At 48.7% G+C, this 20,337-nt stretch overlaps 4 protein-coding genes and 1 long non-coding RNA gene across 14 annotated transcripts; 3 read left to right on the top strand and 2 right to left on the bottom strand.

The window, feature by feature from the left end:
• Window positions 1-52: 52 nt before the first annotated feature.
• LOC121602817 (casein kinase I-like) lies at window positions 53-928 on the bottom strand. The gene has a single exon (XM_041931582.1). It carries the CDS (start codon window positions 926-928, stop codon window positions 53-55), a length of 876 nt encoding a protein of 291 aa, XP_041787516.1.
• Window positions 929-2,817: 1,889 nt separating this feature from the next.
• On the top strand, window positions 2,818-4,903 carry LOC121602811. The gene is made up of 3 exons (XR_006006502.1): window positions 2,818-2,921; window positions 2,983-3,380; window positions 3,965-4,903. It is a non-coding gene; the product is annotated as an uncharacterized LOC121602811 (long non-coding RNA).
• Window positions 4,904-5,179: 276 nt separating this feature from the next.
• LOC121602818 (casein kinase I-like) lies at window positions 5,180-6,055 on the bottom strand. The gene has a single exon (XM_041931583.1). It carries the CDS (start codon window positions 6,053-6,055, stop codon window positions 5,180-5,182), a length of 876 nt encoding a protein of 291 aa, XP_041787517.1.
• Window positions 6,056-7,690: 1,635 nt separating this feature from the next.
• LOC121602809 lies at window positions 7,691-12,512 on the top strand. 5 transcript variants are annotated; one of them, XR_006006500.1, is made up of 3 exons: window positions 7,696-8,061; window positions 11,793-11,981; window positions 12,098-12,512. XR_006006500.1 is itself a non-coding variant. In XM_041931575.1 (2 exons), exons 1-2 carry the CDS (start codon window positions 7,814-7,816, stop codon window positions 10,118-10,120), a joined length of 315 nt encoding a protein of 104 aa, XP_041787509.1. In that variant the 5' UTR covers window positions 7,696-7,813; the 3' UTR covers window positions 10,121-10,281. The 5 variants fall into 5 exon arrangements, 1 of the variants encoding a protein (XP_041787509.1); XR_006006498.1 differs by lacking the exons at window positions 11,793-11,981; window positions 12,098-12,512 and adding an exon at window positions 8,123-8,812 and having other exon boundaries at window positions 7,706-7,827; window positions 7,913-8,061; XR_006006499.1 differs by lacking the exon at window positions 12,098-12,512 and having other exon boundaries at window positions 7,691-8,061; window positions 11,793-12,085.
• Window positions 12,513-12,859: 347 nt separating this feature from the next.
• Window positions 12,860-17,648, top strand: LOC121602814. Of its 6 annotated transcripts, none has more exons than XR_006006508.1 (3): window positions 12,860-13,201; window positions 16,929-17,117; window positions 17,234-17,648. XR_006006508.1 is itself a non-coding variant. In XM_041931577.1 (2 exons), exons 1-2 carry the CDS (start codon window positions 12,954-12,956, stop codon window positions 15,258-15,260), a joined length of 315 nt encoding a protein of 104 aa, XP_041787511.1. In that variant the 5' UTR covers window positions 12,860-12,953; the 3' UTR covers window positions 15,261-15,421. The 6 variants fall into 6 exon arrangements, 2 of the variants coding, with proteins under 2 accessions (XP_041787511.1, XP_041787512.1); XR_006006506.1 differs by lacking the exons at window positions 16,929-17,117; window positions 17,234-17,648 and adding an exon at window positions 13,263-13,952 and having other exon boundaries at window positions 12,860-12,967; window positions 13,053-13,201; XR_006006507.1 differs by lacking the exon at window positions 17,234-17,648 and having other exon boundaries at window positions 16,929-17,221.
• The last annotated feature ends 2,689 nt before the right edge of the window (window positions 17,649-20,337 follow it).

The raw sequence follows: 20,337 nt of genomic DNA on the forward strand, positions 1-20,337 counted from the left end.
CTGGAACGAAGAGAGAGAGAGAGAGAGAGAAGAAAAGAAATTAGGTGCTGGTTTAGCAGCCAAACCGGTTCCAATCGAAATGCAAATCGTGCTGCATGGAATGTTGGCGCAACAGATTCCGGAACATCCGCTTCAGCTCGGTATAGTCCGGCGCGTCGCAGAATTCCATCCGCAACGCGTACTCGGTCAACCGCTGAAACTCAGCCGGCAGTCCTCTGCACAGCTCGCTGGGCGTAATGCACAACTTCAGAAGCAGTGCCTCGTCCGGATCAAATCGCTCCTCGGTACCATACCACGGTAGGCCACCGCGGAGCAAAAACACCAGCATGTAGGCGAGTGACAAAATGTCATCTCGCCTGCTCGGTGTATACTCCAGATGAGCGAACACTGGTGCAAATTCGATCGTTCCGGCGAACGGGAAAAACGCATCCTGCGCTATGTGTTCCCCCGTGCGTGGGTGCCGATACGGCTCGGCAAGACCGAAGTCGATCAAGTGCAGCGTCTTGCGGGTCGTTCCGCGACCCAGCAGGACATTGTCCGGCTTCAGGTCGCGGTGAACGTACCCCAGCTCGTGGAATGTTTCCAGCCTGTCGAGCAGTTGCAGCGCTAGCTGCGAAACCGTCTTCAGACCGAAGCGTCCTCCGCACAAGTTCAGAAGGTCCTGCAGTGATGGCCCCAGGCGCTCCAAAACCAGTACGTCGCGTTTGCGATACGTACCGGCGTCGATGAGTCTGGGCCATCCACGGGCCTTCTGCAGCCGCGCATAGATCCGGCGCTCCGTGGCGAGCAGGAGCCGGTCCACCTCTTTGCTGGCCATTTTCATCACCACCGGCTGCTTGGAGCGGGCATGGCTGCCCACCAACACCGTGCCGCAGCCACCAGCATCGAATTCGCCTTCAATCCGATAGGTGGAGAGATTCACCACCATCAAGGACTCCGGCGAACTAGAATTGGGCGCACGTCCTTCTCTAATCGACATGTTCGATTCTCTTTGGCCACCTGCTAAATGTAATTAGAAGCAACAGCAGAATCAATTTTTCGCAAAAACACTCGAAAAAACCGTTAAAAGTGAGAGCGAGAAAAAACACGTAACCTTGCGTTTAATCGTAGTGAGGATATAACCTGATGCATAAGTGTGGTCTACATATATAGCCTTTGGTTGGGTGATGTTCACATGTGTACTACGATCGAAACAGCAACTTGACAGATTACGCATTTTCGGCTGGTAACCATCTAGTTACCTCTGTGGTGTGTGGGTTTTGGAAAACGCATCCAAGTGTTGTTACATTTCCAGGTCCGATTTTGGTTCATTTCGTCGTACCGGTGTCCTGGCCTGGCGTGGCCTGTGCGAGTTCTGTGCAGATCCTGTGTCGGGTCGTGTGTGCTTCTTCTATTGGGGTTTTCTTTTGTACGGGTAAAAGTGATGGTTTTCTGGGACAGTGGCGCTCAGCATCGTTCCCTTCATCCTGTAACAACCGGTAGGCAATTGTTTACATCGTTTAAATAATGTTTTGTTTACTTTCAGTCCGTGGATATGAAAAGCCAGCCCAACAGCCAGCAGCTGTATCACACCCGCCACCGTGCGTCTCCATGAGAATGCGTCTAAGTGGTGGACGCTTTTATCTCCGAAACAGGATCAACATCAAAGCATCAACCGGCGGCAGAATTTAAAAAAGAACTTATTACCCAGCCTGGATGGACGCAAGTCTTTAAAGTATGAATGCAAAAGTATTGAAAACCTCGCCCGGATTGGAACATAGAGAACTAAAAAAAACATGAAATTGGTTTTTGAATTTGAATGATTGTGAACATTAACATTTAATCGCGTAGCGAAAACGTTTACTTTTTGTTGCAGAGAGAGTCTTCCAAACACGCGGATGTGTGCCTTTGATGGAAACGGTTTATTTCGCGGATTCTAATTACACCTCGTAAAATGGTACCCGTTTTTCGGTCGCGATGTCGAGATGCCGCCGAGATGAAGCGTGCGAATTTGCGAATTGCGATGGCGAGAAAGCACCCGATCGCGCACGAATCGCGCGGCTCATTCGCCTCCTCGAACACGAACCAATGTCCCAATGTCGAACGTCATCTATCGGCGAGATTTAGTACTATTCAGAATCGCTGAATCTTACTGCCAACCGAAGCCGTATTTTGTAGTTTTTGTGGGATCGTCGCAACCGCGCAAGGTGGATGCAATCCAAGATCAGGTGAGGAAAGATATAGACGAAGACTAAGAAATCATTAATTTATTTGCTATTTTCACCTTTATTCCTTTATTATCTACGAGACACATGGAGACACGAGGACAATTGCAGTAAGTATTTCCTGATTTAGTATCTCTGATGTTTGTTCAATAGAATGAATAAATACAAAAATGCACTTGCTTATAAGCAAGAAATGTTTTCTGTTTGCTATACTTTTTGAAACCAACGGTGTGTAGTGGGTTTAAAAAGGACACCAAAGTCCCCCAACTATGGCGACCCACCCACCCGGGTAAAGGGCCTTTTCCACCACCTGATTTTTTTAATCCACCTTGGCAACACACCCCATCCCGTGCAACGGGTTCAACTGTCAACTTTTTTTCTCGGTTGACTTAACACAACAGGAATTGTCGTAAGGATGGCTGCTACCGGTGGCATTCGGCCGTCATAGCAGCTGCTCATAGGCACCGCTGTGCTGCTGCAGGATGCCCTGGTCCTGGTACGTCGACGCTGCCTTTCCCGCTGCTTGTGTGTTTGGTGGTGCATACTATCTCACCACCCGGTATCGTCACTCGCCTAAACAGCCCATCCCAACATCGTCCTCACCCAGATTGAGGCTCCAGCGGTGGAAGTAGTAGGAGCACATTCTCCAAGCCGATTGGGATTCTCCAAGCCTGGTTCTCGGTGTACCATCCTCCTGATGTTCCGCTGGCCGATCCTGTAAGTAATCATTCGAACTTGTCAGTGTGGGATAATGAATATTTTGTTGTGGCAAACTTAGCTGTTGAAACCGTCGCCGTGAACGACCGCTCTCCCCCGCGTGCAGCAATCTCCAGGCTCCAGGTCAAACGTGAAGCTGAAACGTCTCCTTGCGTTTCACGTTGGCCGTCCACTGCAACTCAAGTGGGGGCCCGGCTGGCCCTTCAATCTGATACTCGCTGCTAGGGTAACTTCAGCGGGAATGATGATCCTTCATCCAGAAATTGCGTGCGTGCCTCGCACTCGCTTGTTCAATGCTTGCACAACCCGGGACACGACACAGGAGAATCTCGATCGACAAGGCTTTGTTACGTGGTTTGCGGCACAGCTTCATCTGCGTTACAGTCTCAACACGTTTAATGGGAGACATGCGCTTCGCATCATTCTCTTAGCGTATGATCCGTGTTCGATCGAACGAAGGTAGGGAGTTTCAATTTGCGATGGCGAGAAACCCGATCGCGCACGAATCGCAGGTCATTCGCTTCCTCGAACACGAACCATCTGAATTTAGCATCATCTATCGGTTCTGTTTTGTATTTCCCAATCAACTCTGGGGCTGTTTGGGACCCATAACCTTTCTCCATTTCGTGATTGTTCTGCAGTTTGTGGCAACCGTTCTTCCGTCAGTTCCTTGAATGCCTGTTTGGCACTTTCAATGAAGGCTTCTGTAATCCAATCTGTGTGTGATGATATGTGAGAAAGAAAGCTGCCCGCTTTTGCAGAACAGTGATGGAATAGGACTGGACTATAATGGCCCCGATAGAATGCCTCAGACCAGTACGGTAAAGAGGAGCCAGGGACTTTCGAAGACACTATTTCTATTCGATAAACTATTTTTGGAACAACCCAAGCTTTAAGAATCCGCGTCTGGGCACTTCTCGATTAGGGTGCGAGGGTTGTTTGGTGTGAAATATTTTACATTTCCCTGATATCCCGTTTTAGTTGTCCATTTTTGTAGGCCATTAATTCCGGACTGAAGTTCTTTCCTCTACATTCGGTTGCAGATATGGACATCGCTACTAAACCGGGGTAAGAATGCTTCAGACAAATGGCGAGTAGCAGCAAATGAATTATCTCGAAAACTAAGCGTCGAAGGAGAAACGTTCTCTTTCGCTACACGCATCCAAATCCCGATGTAAATTGAAGTGTTCGATGGCTTTTTCCATCACGAATCATATACCAAAATTCGGTTCATTTTCCGGAGCCCGTTTTCAAATGACAGCCCGTGGCGCGTTCTGCAGAAGGACTTTGACTCCGATTTTGAGTAACGAGTGTTGGTCGTACCTACGCAAATGGTCGTTCCAAATTTGGTCTACTAGCCGCGCTCTATCCAACGAGGGATAACAATGGATCCGGGAAGGGTGAAAAAACATTCCCACACCTGTGTGTAAAACGGTGAAAATTTCACACAAAATCACGTTTTTTGACTGGAAGAGTCGAGCTGAGTGGTTCCTAGGAGGACACGCTTGTGAGACAAAAGTTGCACAACTTGTACCGACGCGTCTGTCGCTGCCTGATATAGCTTTGTATTAGTTTCCGTTCGAAAGTAATTTGACGTTTTTCCTTCCTGCAGTATGGAACAGGGAGGGCGGGAGGAGGTGCAATACCCCACCGTCGGATAGTACTTGGCGAGAGCTTTCCATCGATGCCCCGCACGCACGCCCTTATATAAGCTCGCGTTCGAAAGCTATGCTCATGTAAAGGTGGCCTATCAAAATTTGTGTTCGTGGATCGGCGTCGGCAGTGGAAAACATCCCCACAATGTACGTTTGAAGTTGATGCTATCCGGCGAGGAAGAGTGGAAAATCGCAATCATTGCAAACTCGAAAATTAACTCGTTTTATATAGGCATTTGTACATTTCAATTTATTCCAATGCTATACGTGTATTTTTACATGGAATCTTACACTAAAATACAATAAATACATATTTATTTCCCTTCAACCCCCATAGCATCAAATGTACGTGTAGCTTCGTTGAGCAAACGCTTGGTGTCCCACTGACCGTCCTCTTTGGTTAGGCCGCTGGTGAGTCTGACAACACCAGAGGCCAACATCCAGTGGCGCCACGAGGAGGCAGAGGATCGGATTTGGCCACCGTCCCAGCATCGGGCTGTTCCTTCACGGCGCCTTATACTGGGGTGACTTACACGTCACTTTAGGAAAGCTGGAACGAAGAGAGAGAGAGAGAGAGAGAGAGAAAAGAAATTAGGTGCTGGTTTAGCAGCCAAACCGGTTCCAATCGAAATGCAAATCGTGCTGCATGGAATGTTGGCGCAACAGATTCCGGAACATCCGCTTCAGCTCGGTATAGTCCGGCGCGTCGCAGAATTCCATCCGCAACGCGTACTCGGTCAACCGCTGAAACTCAGCCGGCAGTCCTCTGCACAGCTCGCTGGGCGTAATGCACAACTTCAGAAGCAGTGCCTCGTCCGGATCAAATCGCTCCTCGGTACCATACCACGGTAGGCCACCGCGGAGCAAAAACACCAGCATGTAGGCGAGTGACAAAATGTCATCTCGCCTGCTCGGTGTATACTCCAGATGAGCGAACACTGGTGCAAATTCGATCGTTCCGGCGAACGGGAAAAACGCATCCTGCGCTATGTGTTCCCCCGTGCGTGGGTGCCGATACGGCTCGGCAAGACCGAAGTCGATCAAGTGCAGCGTCTTGCGGGTCGTTCCGCGACCCAGCAGGACATTGTCCGGCTTCAGGTCGCGGTGAACGTACCCCAGCTCGTGGAATGTTTCCAGCCTGTCGAGCAGTTGCAGCGCTAGCTGCGAAACCGTCTTCAGACCGAAGCGTCCTCCGCACAAGTTCAGAAGGTCCTGCAGTGATGGCCCCAGGCGCTCCAAAACCAGTACGTCGCGTTTGCGATACGTACCGGCGTCGATGAGTCTGGGCCATCCACGGGCCTTCTGCAGCCGCGCATAGATCCGGCGCTCCGTGGCGAGCAGGAGCCGGTCCACCTCTTTGCTGGCCATTTTCATCACCACCGGCTGCTTGGAGCGGGCATGGCTGCCCACCAACACCGTGCCGCAGCCACCAGCATCGAATTCGCCTTCAATCCGATAGGTGGAGAGATTCACCACCATCAAGGACTCCGGCGAACTAGAATTGGGCGCACGTCCTTCTCTAATCGACATGTTCGATTCTCTTTGGCCACCTGCTAAATGTAATTAGAAGCAACAGCAGAATCAATTTTTCGCAAAAACACTCGAAAAAACCGTTAAAAGTGAGAGCGAGAAAAAACACGTAACCTTGCGTTTAATCGTAGTGAGGATATAACCTGATGCATAAGTGTGGTCTACATATATAGCCTTTGGTTGGGTGATGTTCACATGTGTACTACGATCGAAACAGCAACTTGACAGATTACGCATTTTCGGCTGGTAACCATCTAGTTACCTCTGTGGTGTGTGGGTTTTGGAAAACGCATCCAAGTGTTGTTACATTTCCAGGTCCGATTTTGGTTCATTTCGTCATACCGGTGTCCTGGCCTGGCGTGGCCTGTGCGAGTTCTGTGCAGATCCTGTGTCGGGTCGTGTGTGCTTCTTCTATTGGGGTTTTCTTTTGTACGGGTAAAAGTGATGGTTTTCTGGGACAGTGGCGCTCAGCATCGTTCCCTTCATCCTGTAACAACCGGTAGGCAATTGTTTACATCGTTTAAATAATGTTTTGTTTACTTTCAGTCCGTGGATATGAAAAGCCAGCCCAACAGCCAGCAGCTGTATCACACCCGCCACCGTGCGTCTCCATGAGAATGCGTCTAAGTGGTGGACGCTTTTATCTCCGAAACAGGATCAACATCAAAGCATCAACCGGCGGCAGAATTTAAAAAAGAACTTATTACCCAGCCTGGATGGACGCAAGTCTTTAAAGTATGAATGCAAAAGTATTGAAAACCTCGCCCGGATTGGAACATAGAGAACTAAAAAAAACATGAAATTGGTTTTTGAATTTGAATGATTGTGAACATTAACATTTAATCGCGTAGCGAAAACGTTTACTTTTTGTTGCAGAGAGAGTCTTCCAAACACGCGGATGTGTGCCTTTGATGGAAACGGTTTATTTCGCGGATTCTAATTACACCTCGTAAAATGGTACCCGTTTTTCGGTCGCGATGTCGAGATGCCGCCGAGATGAAGCGTGCGAATTTGCGAATTGCGATGGCGAGAAAGCACCCGATCGCGCACGAATCGCGCGGCTCATTCGCCTCCTCGAACACGAACCAATGTCCCAATGTCGAACGTCATCTATCGGCGAGATTTAGTACTATTCAGAATCGCTGAATCTTACTGCCAACCGAAGCCGTATTTTGTAGTTTTTGTGGGATCGTCGCAACCGCGCAAGGTGGATGCAATCCAAGATCAGGTGAGGAAAGATATAGACGAAGACTAAGAAATCATTAATTTATTTGCTATTTTCACCTTTATTCCTTTATTATCTACGAGACACATGGAGACACGAGGACAATTGCAGTAAGTATTTCCTGATTTAGTATCTCTGATGTTTGTTCAATAGAATGAATAAATACAAAAATGCACTTGCTTATAAGCAAGAAATGTTTTCTGTTTGCTATACTTTTTGAAACCAACGGTGTGTAGTGGGTTTAAAAAGGACACCAAAGTCCCCCAACTATGGCGACCCACCCACCCGGGTAAAGGGCCTTTTCCACCACCTGATTTTTTTAATCCACCTTGGCAACACACCCCATCCCGTGCAACGGGTTCAACTGTCAACTTTTTTTCTCGGTTGACTTAACACAACAGGAATTGTCGTAAGGATGGCTGCTACCGGTGGCATTCGGCCGTCATAGCAGCTGCTCATAGGCACCGCTGTGCTGCTGCAGGATGCCCTGGTCCTGGTACGTCGACGCTGCCTTTCCCGCTGCTTGTGTGTTTGGTGGTGCATACTATCTCACCACCCGGTATCGTCACTCGCCTAAACAGCCCATCCCAACATCGTCCTCACCGCAATCGGTCACCCAGATTGAGGCTCCAGCGGTGGAAGTAGTAGGAGCACATTCTCCAAGCCGATTGGGATTCTCCAAGCCTGGTTCTCGGTGTACCATCCTCCTGATGTTCCGCTGGCCGATCCTGTAAGTAATCATTCGAACTTGTCAGTGTGGGATAATGAATATTTTGTTGTGGCAAACTTAGCTGTTGAAACCGTCGCCGTGAACGACCGCTCTCCCCCGCGTGCAGCAATCTCCAGGCTCCAGGTCAAACGTGAAGCTGAAACGTCTCCTTGCGTTTCACGTTGGCCGTCCACTGCAACTCAAGTGGGGGCCCGGCTGGCCCTTCAATCTGATACTCGCTGCTAGGGTAACTTCAGCGGGAATGATGATCCTTCATCCAGAAATTGCGTGCGTGCCTCGCACTCGCTTGTTCAATGCTTGCACAACCCGGGACACGACACAGGAGAATCTCGATCGACAAGGCTTTGTTACGTGGTTTGCGGCACAGCTTCATCTGCGTTACAGTCTCAACACGTTTAATGGGAGACATGCGCTTCGCATCATTCTCTTAGCGTATGATCCGTGTTCGATCGAACGAAGGTAGGGAGTTTCAATTTGCGATGGCGAGAAACCCGATCGCGCACGAATCGCAGGTCATTCGCTTCCTCGAACACGAACCATCTGAATTTAGCATCATCTATCGGTTCTGTTTTGTATTTCCCAATCAACTCTGGGGCTGTTTGGGACCCATAACCTTTCTCCATTTCGTGATTGTTCTGCAGTTTGTGGCAACCGTTCTTCCGTCAGTTCCTTGAATGCCTGTTTGGCACTTTCAATGAAGGCTTCTGTAATCCAATCTGTGTGTGATGATATGTGAGAAAGAAAGCTGCCCGCTTTTGCAGAACAGTGATGGAATAGGACTGGACTATAATGGCCCCGATAGAATGCCTCAGACCAGTACGGTAAAGAGGAGCCAGGGACTTTCGAAGACACTATTTCTATTCGATAAACTATTTTTGGAACAACCCAAGCTTTAAGAATCCGCGTCTGGGCACTTCTCGATTAGGGTGCGAGGGTTGTTTGGTGTGAAATATTTTACATTTCCCTGATATCCCGTTTTAGTTGTCCATTTTTGTAGGCCATTGATTCCGGACTGAAGTTCTTTCCTCTACATTCGGTTGCAGATTGGACATCGCTACTAAACCGGGGTAAGAATGCTTCAGACAAATGGCGAGTAGCAGCAAATGAATTATCTCGAAAACTAAGCGTCGAAGGAGAAACGTTCTCTTTCGCTACACGCATCCAAATCCCGATGTAAATTGAAGTGTTCGATGGCTTTTTCCATCACGAATCATATACCAAAATTCGGTTCATTTTCCGGAGGCCGTTTTCAAATGACAGCCCGTGGCGCGTTCTGCAGAAGGACTTTGACTCCGATTTTGAGTAACGAGTGTTGGTCGTACCTACGCAAATGGTCGTTCCAAATTTGGTCTACTAGCCGCGCTCTATCCAACGAGGGATAACAATGGATCCGGGAAGGGTGAAAAAACATTCCCACACCTGTGTGTAAAACGGTGAAAATTTCACACAAAATCACGTTTTTTGACTGGAAGAGTCGAGCTGAGTGGTTCCTAGGAGGACACGCTTGTGAGACAAAAGTTGCACAACTTGTACCGACGCGTCTGTCGCTGCCTGATATAGCTTTGTATTAGTTTCCGTTCGAAAGTAATTTGACGTTTTTCCTTCCTGCAGTATGGAACAGGGAGGGCGGGAGGAGGTGCAATACCCCACCGTCGGATAGTACTTGGCGAGAGCTTTCCATCGATGCCCCGCACGCACGCCCTTATATAAGCTCGCGTTCGAAAGCTATGCTCATGTAAAGGTGGCCTATCAAAATTTGTGTTCGTGGATCGGCGTCGGCAGTGGAAAACATCCCCACAATGTACGTTTGAAGTTGATGCTATCCGGCGAGGAAGAGTGGAAAATCGCAATCATTGCAAACTCGAAAATTAACTCGTTTTATATAGGCATTTGTACATTTCAATTTATTCCAATGCTATACGTGTATTTTTACATGTCAATCTTACACTAAAATACAATAAATACATATTTATTTCCCTTCAACCCCCATAGCATCAAATGTACGTGTAGCTTCGTTGAGCAAACGCTTGGTGTCCCACTGACCGTCCTCTTTGGTTAGGCCGCTGGTGAGTCTGACAACACCAGAGGCCAACATCCAGTGGCGCCACGAGGAGGCAGAGGATCGGATTTGGCCACCGTCCCAGCATCGGGCTGTTCCTTCACGGCGCCTTATACTGGGGTGACTTACACGTCACTTTAGGAAAGCTGGAACGAAGAGAGAGAGAGAGAGAGAGAGAGAAAAGAAATTAGGTGCTGGTTTAGCAGCCAAACCGGTTCCAATCGAAATGCAAATCGTGCTGCATGGAATGTTGGCGCAACAGATTCCGGAACATCCGCTTCAGCTCGGTATAGTCCGGCGCGTCGCAGAATTCCATCCGCAACGCGTACTCGGTCAACCGCTGAAACTCAGCCGGCAGTCCTCTGCACAGCTCGCTGGGCGTAATGCACAACTTCAGAAGCAGTGCCTCGTCCGGATCAAATCGCTCCTCGGTACCATACCACGGTAGGCCACCGCGGAGCAAAAACACCAGCATGTAGGCGAGTGACAAAATGTCATCTCGCCTGCTCGGTGTATACTCCAGATGAGCGAACACTGGTGCAAATTCGATCGTTCCGGCGAACGGGAAAAACGCATCCTGCGCTATGTGTTCCCCCGTGCGTGGGTGCCGATACGGCTCGGCAAGACCGAAGTCGATCAAGTGCAGCGTCTTGCGGGTCGTTCCGCGACCCAGCAGGACATTGTCCGGCTTCAGGTCGCGGTGAACGTACCCCAGCTCGTGGAATGTTTCCAGCCTGTCGAGCAGTTGCAGCGCTAGCTGCGAAACCGTCTTCAGACCGAAGCGTCCTCCGCACAAGTTCAGAAGGTCCTGCAGTGATGGCCCCAGGCGCTCCAAAACCAGTACGTCGCGTTTGCGATACGTACCGGCGTCGATGAGTCTGGGCCATCCACGGGCCTTCTGCAGCCGCGCATAGATCCGGCGCTCCGTGGCGAGCAGGAGCCGGTCCACCTCTTTGCTGGCCATTTTCATCACCACCGGCTGCTTGGAGCGGGCATGGCTGCCCACCAACACCGTGCCGCAGCCACCAGCATCGAATTCGCCTTCAATCCGATAGGTGGAGAGATTCACCACCATCAAGGACTCCGGCGAACTAGAATTGGGCGCACGTCCTTCTCTAATCGACATGTTCGATTCTCTTTGGCCACCTGCTAAATGTAATTAGAAGCAACAGCAGAATCAATTTTTCGCAAAAACACTCGAAAAAACCGTTAAAAGTGAGAGCGAGAAAAAACACGTAACCTTGCGTTTAATCGTAGTGAGGATATAACCTGATGCATAAGTGTGGTCTACATATATAGCCTTTGGTTGGGTGATGTTCACATGTGTACTACGATCGAAACAGCAACTTGACAGATTACGCATTTTCGGCTGGTAACCATCTAGTTACCTCTGTGGTGTGTGGGTTTTGGAAAACGCATCCAAGTGTTGTTACATTTCCAGGTCCGATTTTGGTTCATTTCGTCGTACCGGTGTCCTGGCCTGGCGTGGCCTGTGCGAGTTCTGTGCAGATCCTGTGTCGGGTCGTGTGTGCTTCTTCTATTGGGGTTTTCTTTTGTACGGGTAAAAGTGATGGTTTTCTGGGACAGTGGCGCTCAGCATCGTTCCCTTCATCCTGTAACAACCGGTAGGCAATTGTTTACATCGTTTAAATAATGTTTTGTTTACTTTCAGTCCGTGGATATGAAAAGCCAGCCCAACAGCCAGCAGCTGTATCACACCCGCCACCGTGCGTCTCCATGAGAATGCGTCTAAGTGGTGGACGCTTTTATCTCCGAAACAGGATCAACATCAAAGCATCAACCGGCGGCAGAATTTAAAAAAGAACTTATTACCCAGCCTGGATGGACGCAAGTCTTTAAAGTATGAATGCAAAAGTATTGAAAACCTCGCCCGGATTGGAACATAGAGAACTAAAAAAAACATGAAATTGGTTTTTGAATTTGAATGATTGTGAACATTAACATTTAATCGCGTAGCGAAAACGTTTACTTTTTGTTGCAGAGAGAGTCTTCCAAACACGCGGATGTGTGCCTTTGATGGAAACGGTTTATTTCGCGGATTCTAATTACACCTCGTAAAATGGTACCCGTTTTTCGGTCGCGATGTCGAGATGCCGCCGAGATGAAGCGTGCGAATTTGCGAATTGCGATGGCGAGAAAGCACCCGATCGCGCACGAATCGCGCGGCTCATTCGCCTCCTCGAACACGAACCAATGTCCCAATGTCGAACGTCATCTATCGGCGAGATTTAGTACTATTCAGAATCGCTGAATCTTACTGCCAACCGAAGCCGTATTTTGTAGTTTTTGTGGGATCGTCGCAACCGCGCAAGGTGGATGCAATCCAAGATCAGGTGAGGAAAGATATAGACGAAGACTAAGAAATCATTAATTTATTTGCTATTTTCACCTTTATTCCTTTATTATCTACGAGACACATGGAGACACGAGGACAATTGCAGTAAGTATTTCCTGATTTAGTATCTCTGATGTTTGTTCAATAGAATGAATAAATACAAAAATGCACTTGCTTATAAGCAAGAAATGTTTTCTGTTTGCTATACTTTTTGAAACCAACGGTGTGTAGTGGGTTTAAAAAGGACACCAAAGTCCCCCAACTATGGCGACCCACCCACCCGGGTAAAGGGCCTTTTCCACCACCTGATTTTTTAATCCACCTTGGCAACACACCCCATCCCGTGCAACGGGTTCAACTGTCAACTTTTTTTTCTCGGTTGACTTAACACAACAGGAATTGTCGTAAGGATGGCTGCTACCGGTGGCATTCGGCCGTCATAGCAGCTGCTCATAGGCACCGCTGTGCTGCTGCAGGATGCCCTGGTCCTGGTACGTCGACGCTGCCTTTCCCGCTGCTTGTGTGTTTGGTGGTGCATACTATCTCACCACCCGGTATCGTCACTCGCCTAAACAGCCCATCCCAACATCGTCCTCACCGCAATCGGTCACCCAGATTGAGGCTCCAGCGGTGGAAGTAGTAGGAGCACATTCTCCAAGCCGATTGGGATTCTCCAAGCCTGGTTCTCGGTGTACCATCCTCCTGATGTTCCGCTGGCCGATCCTGTAAGTAATCATTCGAACTTGTCAGTGTGGGATAATGAATATTTTGTTGTGGCAAACTTAGCTGTTGAAACCGTCGCCGTGAACGACCGCTCTCCCCCGCGTGCAGCAATCTCCAGGCTCCAGGTCAAACGTGAAGCTGAAACGTCTCCTTGCGTTTCACGTTGGCCGTCCACTGCAACTCAAGTGGGGGCCCGGCTGGCCCTTCAATCTGATACTCGCTGCTAGGGTAACTTCAGCGGGAATGATGATCCTTCATCCAGAAATTGCGTGCGTGCCTCGCACTCGCTTGTTCAATGCTTGCACAACCCGGGACACGACACAGGAGAATCTCGATCGACAAGGCTTTGTTACGTGGTTTGCGGCACAGCTTCATCTGCGTTACAGTCTCAACACGTTTAATGGGAGACATGCGCTTCGCATCATTCTCTTAGCGTATGATCCGTGTTCGATCGAACGAAGGTAGGGAGTTTCAATTTGCGATGGCGAGAAACCCGATCGCGCACGAATCGCAGGTCATTCGCTTCCTCGAACACGAACCATCTGAATTTAGCATCATCTATCGGTTCTGTTTTGTATTTCCCAATCAACTCTGGGGCTGTTTGGGACCCATAACCTTTCTCCATTTCGTGATTGTTCTGCAGTTTGTGGCAACCGTTCTTCCGTCAGTTCCTTGAATGCCTGTTTGGCACTTTCAATGAAGGCTTCTGTAATCCAATCTGTGTGTGATGATATGTGAGAAAGAAAGCTGCCCGCTTTTGCAGAACAGTGATGGAATAGGACTGGACTATAATGGCCCCGATAGAATGCCTCAGACCAGTACGGTAAAGAGGAGCCAGGGACTTTCGAAGACACTATTTCTATTCGATAAAATATTTTTGGAACAACCCAAGCTTTAAGAATCCGCGTCTGGGCACTTCTCGATTAGGGTGCGAGGGTTGTTTGGTGTGAAATATTTTACATTTCCCTGATATCCCGTTTTAGTTGTCCATTTTTGTAGGCCATTGATTCCGGACTGAAGTTCTTTCCTCTACATTCGGTTGCAGATTTGGACATCGCTACTAAACCGGGGTAAGAATGCTTCAGACAAATGGCGAGTAGCAGCAAATGAATTATCTCGAAAACTAAGCGTCGAAGGAGAAACGTTCTCTTTCGCTACACGCATCCAAATCCCGATGTAAATTGAAGTGTTCGATGGCTTTTTCCATCACGAATCATATACCAAAATTCGGTTCATTTTCCGGAGGCCGTTTTCAAATGACAGCCCGTGGCGCGTTCTGCAGAAGGACTTTGACTCCGATTTTGAGTAACGAGTGTTGGTCGTACCTACGCAAATGGTCGTTCCAAATTTGGTCTACTAGCCGCGCTCTATCCAACGAGGGATAACAATGGATCCGGGAAGGGTGAAAAAACATTCCCACACCTGTGTGTAAAACGGTGAAAATTTCACACAAAATCACGTTTTTTGACTGGAAGAGTCGAGCTGAGTGGTTCCTAGGAGGACACGCTTGTGAGACAAAAGTTGCACAACTTGTACCGACGCGTCTGTCGCTGCCTGATATAGCTTTGTATTAGTTTCCGTTCGAAAGTAATTTGACGTTTTTCCTTCCTGCAGTATGGAACAGGGAGGGCGGGAGGAGGTGCAATACCCCACCGTCGGATAGTACTTGGCGAGAGCTTTCCATCGATGCCCCGCACGCACGCCCTTATATAAGCTCGCGTTCGAAAGCTATGCTCATGTAAAGGTGGCCTATCAAAATTTGTGTTCGTGGATCGGCGTCGGCAGTGGAAAACATCCCCACAATGTACGTTTGAAGTTGATGCTATCCGGCGAGGAAGAGTGGAAAATCGCAATCATTGCAAACTCGAAAATTAACTCGTTTTATATAGGCATTTGTACATTTCAATTTATTCCAATGCTATACGTGTATTTTTACATGTAATCTTACACTAAAATACAATAAATACATATTTATTACCCTCCAACCCCCATAGCATCAAATGTACGTGTAGCTTCGTTGAGCAAACGCTTGGTGTCCCACTGACCGTCCTCTTTGGTTAGGCCGCTGGTGAGTCTGACAACACCAGAGGCCAACATCCAGTGGCGCCACGAGGAGGCAGAGGATCGGATTTGGCCACCGTCCCAGCATCGGGCTGTTCCTTCACGGCGCCTTATACTGGGGTGACTTACACGTCACTTTAGGAAAGCTGGAACGAAGAGAGAGAGAGAGAGAGAGAGAAGAAATTAGGTGCTGGTTTAGCAGCCAAACCGGTTCCAATCGAAATGCAAATCGTGCTGCATGGAATGTTGGCGCAACAGATTCCGGAACATCCGCTTCAGCTCGGTATAGTCCGGCGCGTCGCAGAATTCCATCCGCAACGCGTACTCGGTCAACCGCTGAAACTCAGCCGGCAGTCCTCTGCACAGCTCGCTGGGCGTAATGCACAACTTCAGAAGCAGTGCCTCGTCCGGATCAAATCGCTCCTCGGTACCATACCACGGTAGGCCACCGCGGAGCAAAAACACCAGCATGTAGGCGAGTGACAAAATGTCATCTCGCCTGCTCGGTGTATACTCCAGATGAGCGAACACTGGTGCAAATTCGATCGTTCCGGCGAACGGGAAAAACGCATCCTGCGCTATGTGTTCCCCCGTGCGTGGGTGCCGATACGGCTCGGCAAGACCGAAGTCGATCAAGTGCAGCGTCTTGCGGGTCGTTCCGCGACCCAGCAGGACATTGTCCGGCTTCAGGTCGCGGTGAACGTACCCCAGCTCGTGGAATGTTTCCAGCCTGTCGAGCAGTTGCAGCGCTAGCTGCGAAACCGTCTTCAGACCGAAGCGTCCTCCGCACAAGTTCAGAAGGTCCTGCAGTGATGGCCCCAGGCGCTCCAAAACCAGTACGTCGCGTTTGCGATACGTACCGGCGTCGATGAGTCTGGGCCATCCACGGGCCTTCTGCAGCCGCGCATAGATCCGGCGCTCCGTGGCGAGCAGGAGCCGGTCCACCTCTTTGCTGGCCATTTTCATCACCACCGGCTGCTTGGAGCGGGCATGGCTGCCCACCAACACCGTGCCGCAGCCACCAGCATCGAATTCGCCTTCAATCCGATAGGTGGAGAGATTCACCACCATCAAGGACTCCGGCGAACTAGAATTGGGCGCACGTCCTTCTCTAATCGACATGTTCGATTCTCTTTGGCCACCTGCTAAATGTAATTAGAAGCAACAGCAGAATCAATTTTTCGCAAAAACACTCGAAAAAACCGTTAAAAGTGAGAGCGAGAAAAAACACGTAACCTTGCGTTTAATCGTAGTGAGGATATAACCTGATGCATAAGTGTGGTCTACATATATAGCCTTTGGTTGGGTGATGTTCACATGTGTACTACGATCGAAACAGCAACTTGACAGATTACGCATTTTCGGCTGGTAACCATCTAGTTACCTCTGTGGTGTGTGGGTTTTGGAAAACGCATCCAAGTGTTGTTACATTTCCAGGTCCGATTTTGGTTCATTTCGTCGTACCGGTGTCCTGGCCTGGCGTGGCCTGTGCGAGTTCTGTGCAGATCCTGTGTCGGGTCGTGTGTGCTTCTTCTATTGGGGTTTTCTTTTGTACGGGTAAAAGTGATGGTTTTCTGGGACAGTGGCGCTCAGCATCGTTCCCTTCATCCTGTAACAACCGGTAGGCAATTGTTTACATCGTTTAAATAATGTTTTGTTTACTTTCAGTCCGTGGATATGAAAAGCCAGCCCAACAGCCAGCAGCTGTATCACACCCGCCACCGTGCGTCTCCATGAGAATGCGTCTAAGTGGTGGACGCTTTTATCTCCGAAACAGGATCAACATCAAAGCATCAACCGGCGGCAGAATTTAAAAAAGAACTTATTACCCAGCCTGGATGGACGCAAGTCTTTAAAGTATGAATGCAAAAGTATTGAAAACCTCGCCCGGATTGGAACATAGAGAACTAAAAAAAACATGAAATTGGTTTTTGAATTTGAATGATTGTGAACATTAACATTTAATCGCGTAGCGAAAACGTTTACTTTTTGTTGCAGAGAGAGTCTTCCAAACACGCGGATGTGTGCCTTTGATGGAAACGGTTTATTTCGCGGATTCTAATTACACCTCGTAAAATGGTACCCGTTTTTCGGTCGCGATGTCGAGATGCCGCCGAGATGAAGCGTGCGAATTTGTGAATTGCGATGGCGAGAAAGCACCCGATCGCGCACGAATCGCGCGGCTCATTCGCCTCCTCGAACACGAACCAATGTCCCAATGTCGAACGTCATCTATCGGCGAGATTTAGTACTATTCAGAATCGCTGAATCTTACTGCCAACCGAAGCCGTATTTTGTAGTTTTTGTGGGATCGTCGCAACCGCGCAAGGTGGATGCAATCCAAGATCAGGTGAGGAAAGATATAGACGAAGACTAAGAAATCATTAATTTATTTGCTATTTTCACCTTTATTCCTTTATTATCTACGAGACACATGGAGACACGAGGACAATTGCAGTAAGTATTTCCTGATTTAGTATCTCTGATGTTTGTTCAATAGAATGAATAAATACAAAAATGCACTTGCTTATAAGCAAGAAATGTTTTCTGTTTGCTATACTTTTTGAAACCAACGGTGTGTAGTGGGTTTAAAAAGGGACACCAAAGTCCCCAACTATGGCGACCCACCCACCCGGGTAAAGGGCCTTTTCCACCACCTGATTTTTTAATCCACCTTGGCAACACACACCCCATCCCGTGCAACGGGTTCAACTGTCAACTTTTTTTTCTCGGTTGACTTAACACAACAGGAATTGTCGTAAGGATGGCTGCTACCGGTGGCATTCGGCCGTCATAGCAGCTGCTCATAGACACCGCTGTGCTGCTGCAGGATGCCCTGGTCCTGGTACGTCGACGCTGCCTTTCCCGCTGCTTGTGTGTTTGGTGGTGCATACTATCTCACCACCCGGTATCGTCACTCGCCTGGTGGTGTTTCCCTTCTGTGACCCGTAAACAGCCCATCCCAACATCGTCCTCACCCAATTCACCCAGATTGAGGCTCCAGCGGTGGAAGTAGTAGGAGCACATTCTCCAAGCCGATTGGGATTCTCCAAGCCTGGTTCTCGGTGTACCATCCTCCTGATGTTCCGCTGGCCGATCCTGTAAGTAATCATTCGAACTTGTCAGTGTGGGATAATGAATATTTTGTTGTGGCAAACTTAGCTGTTGAAACCGTCGCCGTGAACGACCGCTCTCCCCCGCGTGCAGCAATCTCCAGGCTCCAGGTCAAACGTGAAGCTGAAACGTCTCCTTGCGTTTCACGTTGGCCGTCCACTGCAACTCAAGTGGGGGCCCGGCTGGCCCTTCAATCTGATAGTCGCTGCTAGGGTAACTGCAGCGTGAATGATGATCCTTCATCCAGAAATTGCGTGCGTGCCTCGCACTCGCTTGTTCAATGCTTGCACAACCCGGGACACGACACAGGAGAATCTCGATCGACAAGGCTTTGTTACGTGGTTTGCGGCACAGCTTCATCTGCGTTACAGTCTCAACACGTTCCATGGGAGACATGCGCTTCGCATCATTCTCTTAGCGTATGATCCGTGTTCGATCCAACGAAGGTAGGGAGTTTCAAGATGCGATGGCGAGAAACCCGATCGCGCACGAATCGCAGGTCATTCGCTTCCTCGAACACGAACCATCTGAATTTAGCATCATCTATCGGTTCTGTTTTGTATTTCCCAATCAACTCTGGGGCTGTTTGGGACCCATAACCTTTCTCCATTTCGTGATTGTTCTGCAGTTTGTGGCAACCGTTCTTGCGTCAGTTCCGTGAATGCCTGTTTGGCACTTTCCATGAAGGCTTCTGTAATCCAATCTGTGTGTGATGATATGTGAGAAAGAAAGCTGCGCGCTTTTGCAGAACAGTGATGGAATAGGACTGGACTATAAAGGCCCCGATAGAATGCCTCAGACCAGTACGGTAAAGAGGAGCCAGAGACTTTCGAATGTATGTTGGTGTACGTTGGACACTATTTCTATTCGATAAAATATTTTGTGGAACAACCCAAGCTTTAATATCCTATATAACACGAGTTAATTTCGAGTTTGCAATGATTGCGATTTTTCCACTCTCCTTCTCGCCGGACAGCATCAACTTCAAACGTACATTGTGGGGATGTTTTTCCACTGCCGACGCCGATCCACGAACACAAATTTGATAGGCCACCTTTACATGAGCATAGCTTTCGAACGCGAGCTTATATAAGGCGTGGGCGTGCGGCATCGATGGAAAGCTCTCGCCAAGTACTATCCGACGGTGGGGTATTGCACCTCCTCCCGCCTCCCGCTGTTCCATACTGCAGGAAGGAAAAACGTCAAATTACTTTCGAACGGAAACTAATACAAAGCTATATCAGGCAGCGACAGACGCGTCGGTACAAGTTGTGCAACTTTTGTCTCACAACGTGTCCTCCTAGGAACCACTCAGCTCGACTCTTCCAGTCAAAAAACGTGATTTTGTGTGAAATTTTCACCGTTTTACACACAGGTGTTGGAATGTTTTTTTCACCCTTCCCGGATCCATTGTTATCCCTCGTTGGATAGGGCGCGGCTAGTAGACCAAATTTGGAACGACCATTTGCGTAGGTACGACCAACACTCGTTACTCAAAATCGGAGTCAAAGTCCTTCTGCAGAACGCACCACGGGCTGTCATTTGAAAACGGCCTCCGGAAAATGAACCGAATTTTGGTACATGATTCGTGATGGAAAAAGCCATCGAACACTTCAATTACATCGGGATTTGGATGCGTGCAGCGAAAGAGAACGTTTCCTCGTTTTCTCTTCGACGCTTAGTTTTCGAGATAATTCATTTGCTGCTACTCGCCATTTGTCTGAAGCATTCTTACCCCGGTTTAGTAGCGATGTCCAAATCTGCAACCGAATGTAGAGGAAAGACTTCAGTCCGGAATCAATGGCCTACAAAAATGGACAACTAAAACAGGATATCAGGAAATGTAAAATATTTCACACCAAACAACTCTCGCACCCTAATCGAGAGTGCCCGGACGCGGATTCTTAAAGCTTGGGTTGTTCCAAAAAATAGTTTATCGAATAGAATAGTGTCTTCGAAAGTC

This window comes from Anopheles merus, unplaced genomic scaffold (assembly GCF_017562075.2).
Source record: "Anopheles merus strain MAF unplaced genomic scaffold, AmerM5.1 LNR4000639, whole genome shotgun sequence".
NCBI lineage: Eukaryota > Metazoa > Arthropoda > Insecta > Diptera > Culicidae > Anopheles > Anopheles merus.

Bases quoted from the DNA above. Each gene is read 5' to 3' on its own strand.
- LOC121602818 (XM_041931583.1), bottom strand. From the start codon at position 6,055: ATGGTGGTGAATCTCTCCACCTATCGGATTGAAGGCGAATTCGATGCT.
- LOC121602817 (XM_041931582.1), bottom strand. From the start codon at position 928: ATGGTGGTGAATCTCTCCACCTATCGGATTGAAGGCGAATTCGATGCT.
- LOC121602814 (XM_041931577.1), top strand. From the start codon at position 12,954: ATGCCCTGGTCCTGGTACGTCGACGCTGCCTTTCCCGCTGCTTGTGTG. The intron at 13,202-15,193 runs GTAAGTAATCAT...CAACCCCCATAG, and splicing joins ATGTTCCGCTGGCCGATCCT to CATCAAATGTACGTGTAGCT.
- LOC121602809 (XM_041931575.1), top strand. From the start codon at position 7,814: ATGCCCTGGTCCTGGTACGTCGACGCTGCCTTTCCCGCTGCTTGTGTG. The intron at 8,062-10,053 runs GTAAGTAATCAT...CAACCCCCATAG, and splicing joins ATGTTCCGCTGGCCGATCCT to CATCAAATGTACGTGTAGCT.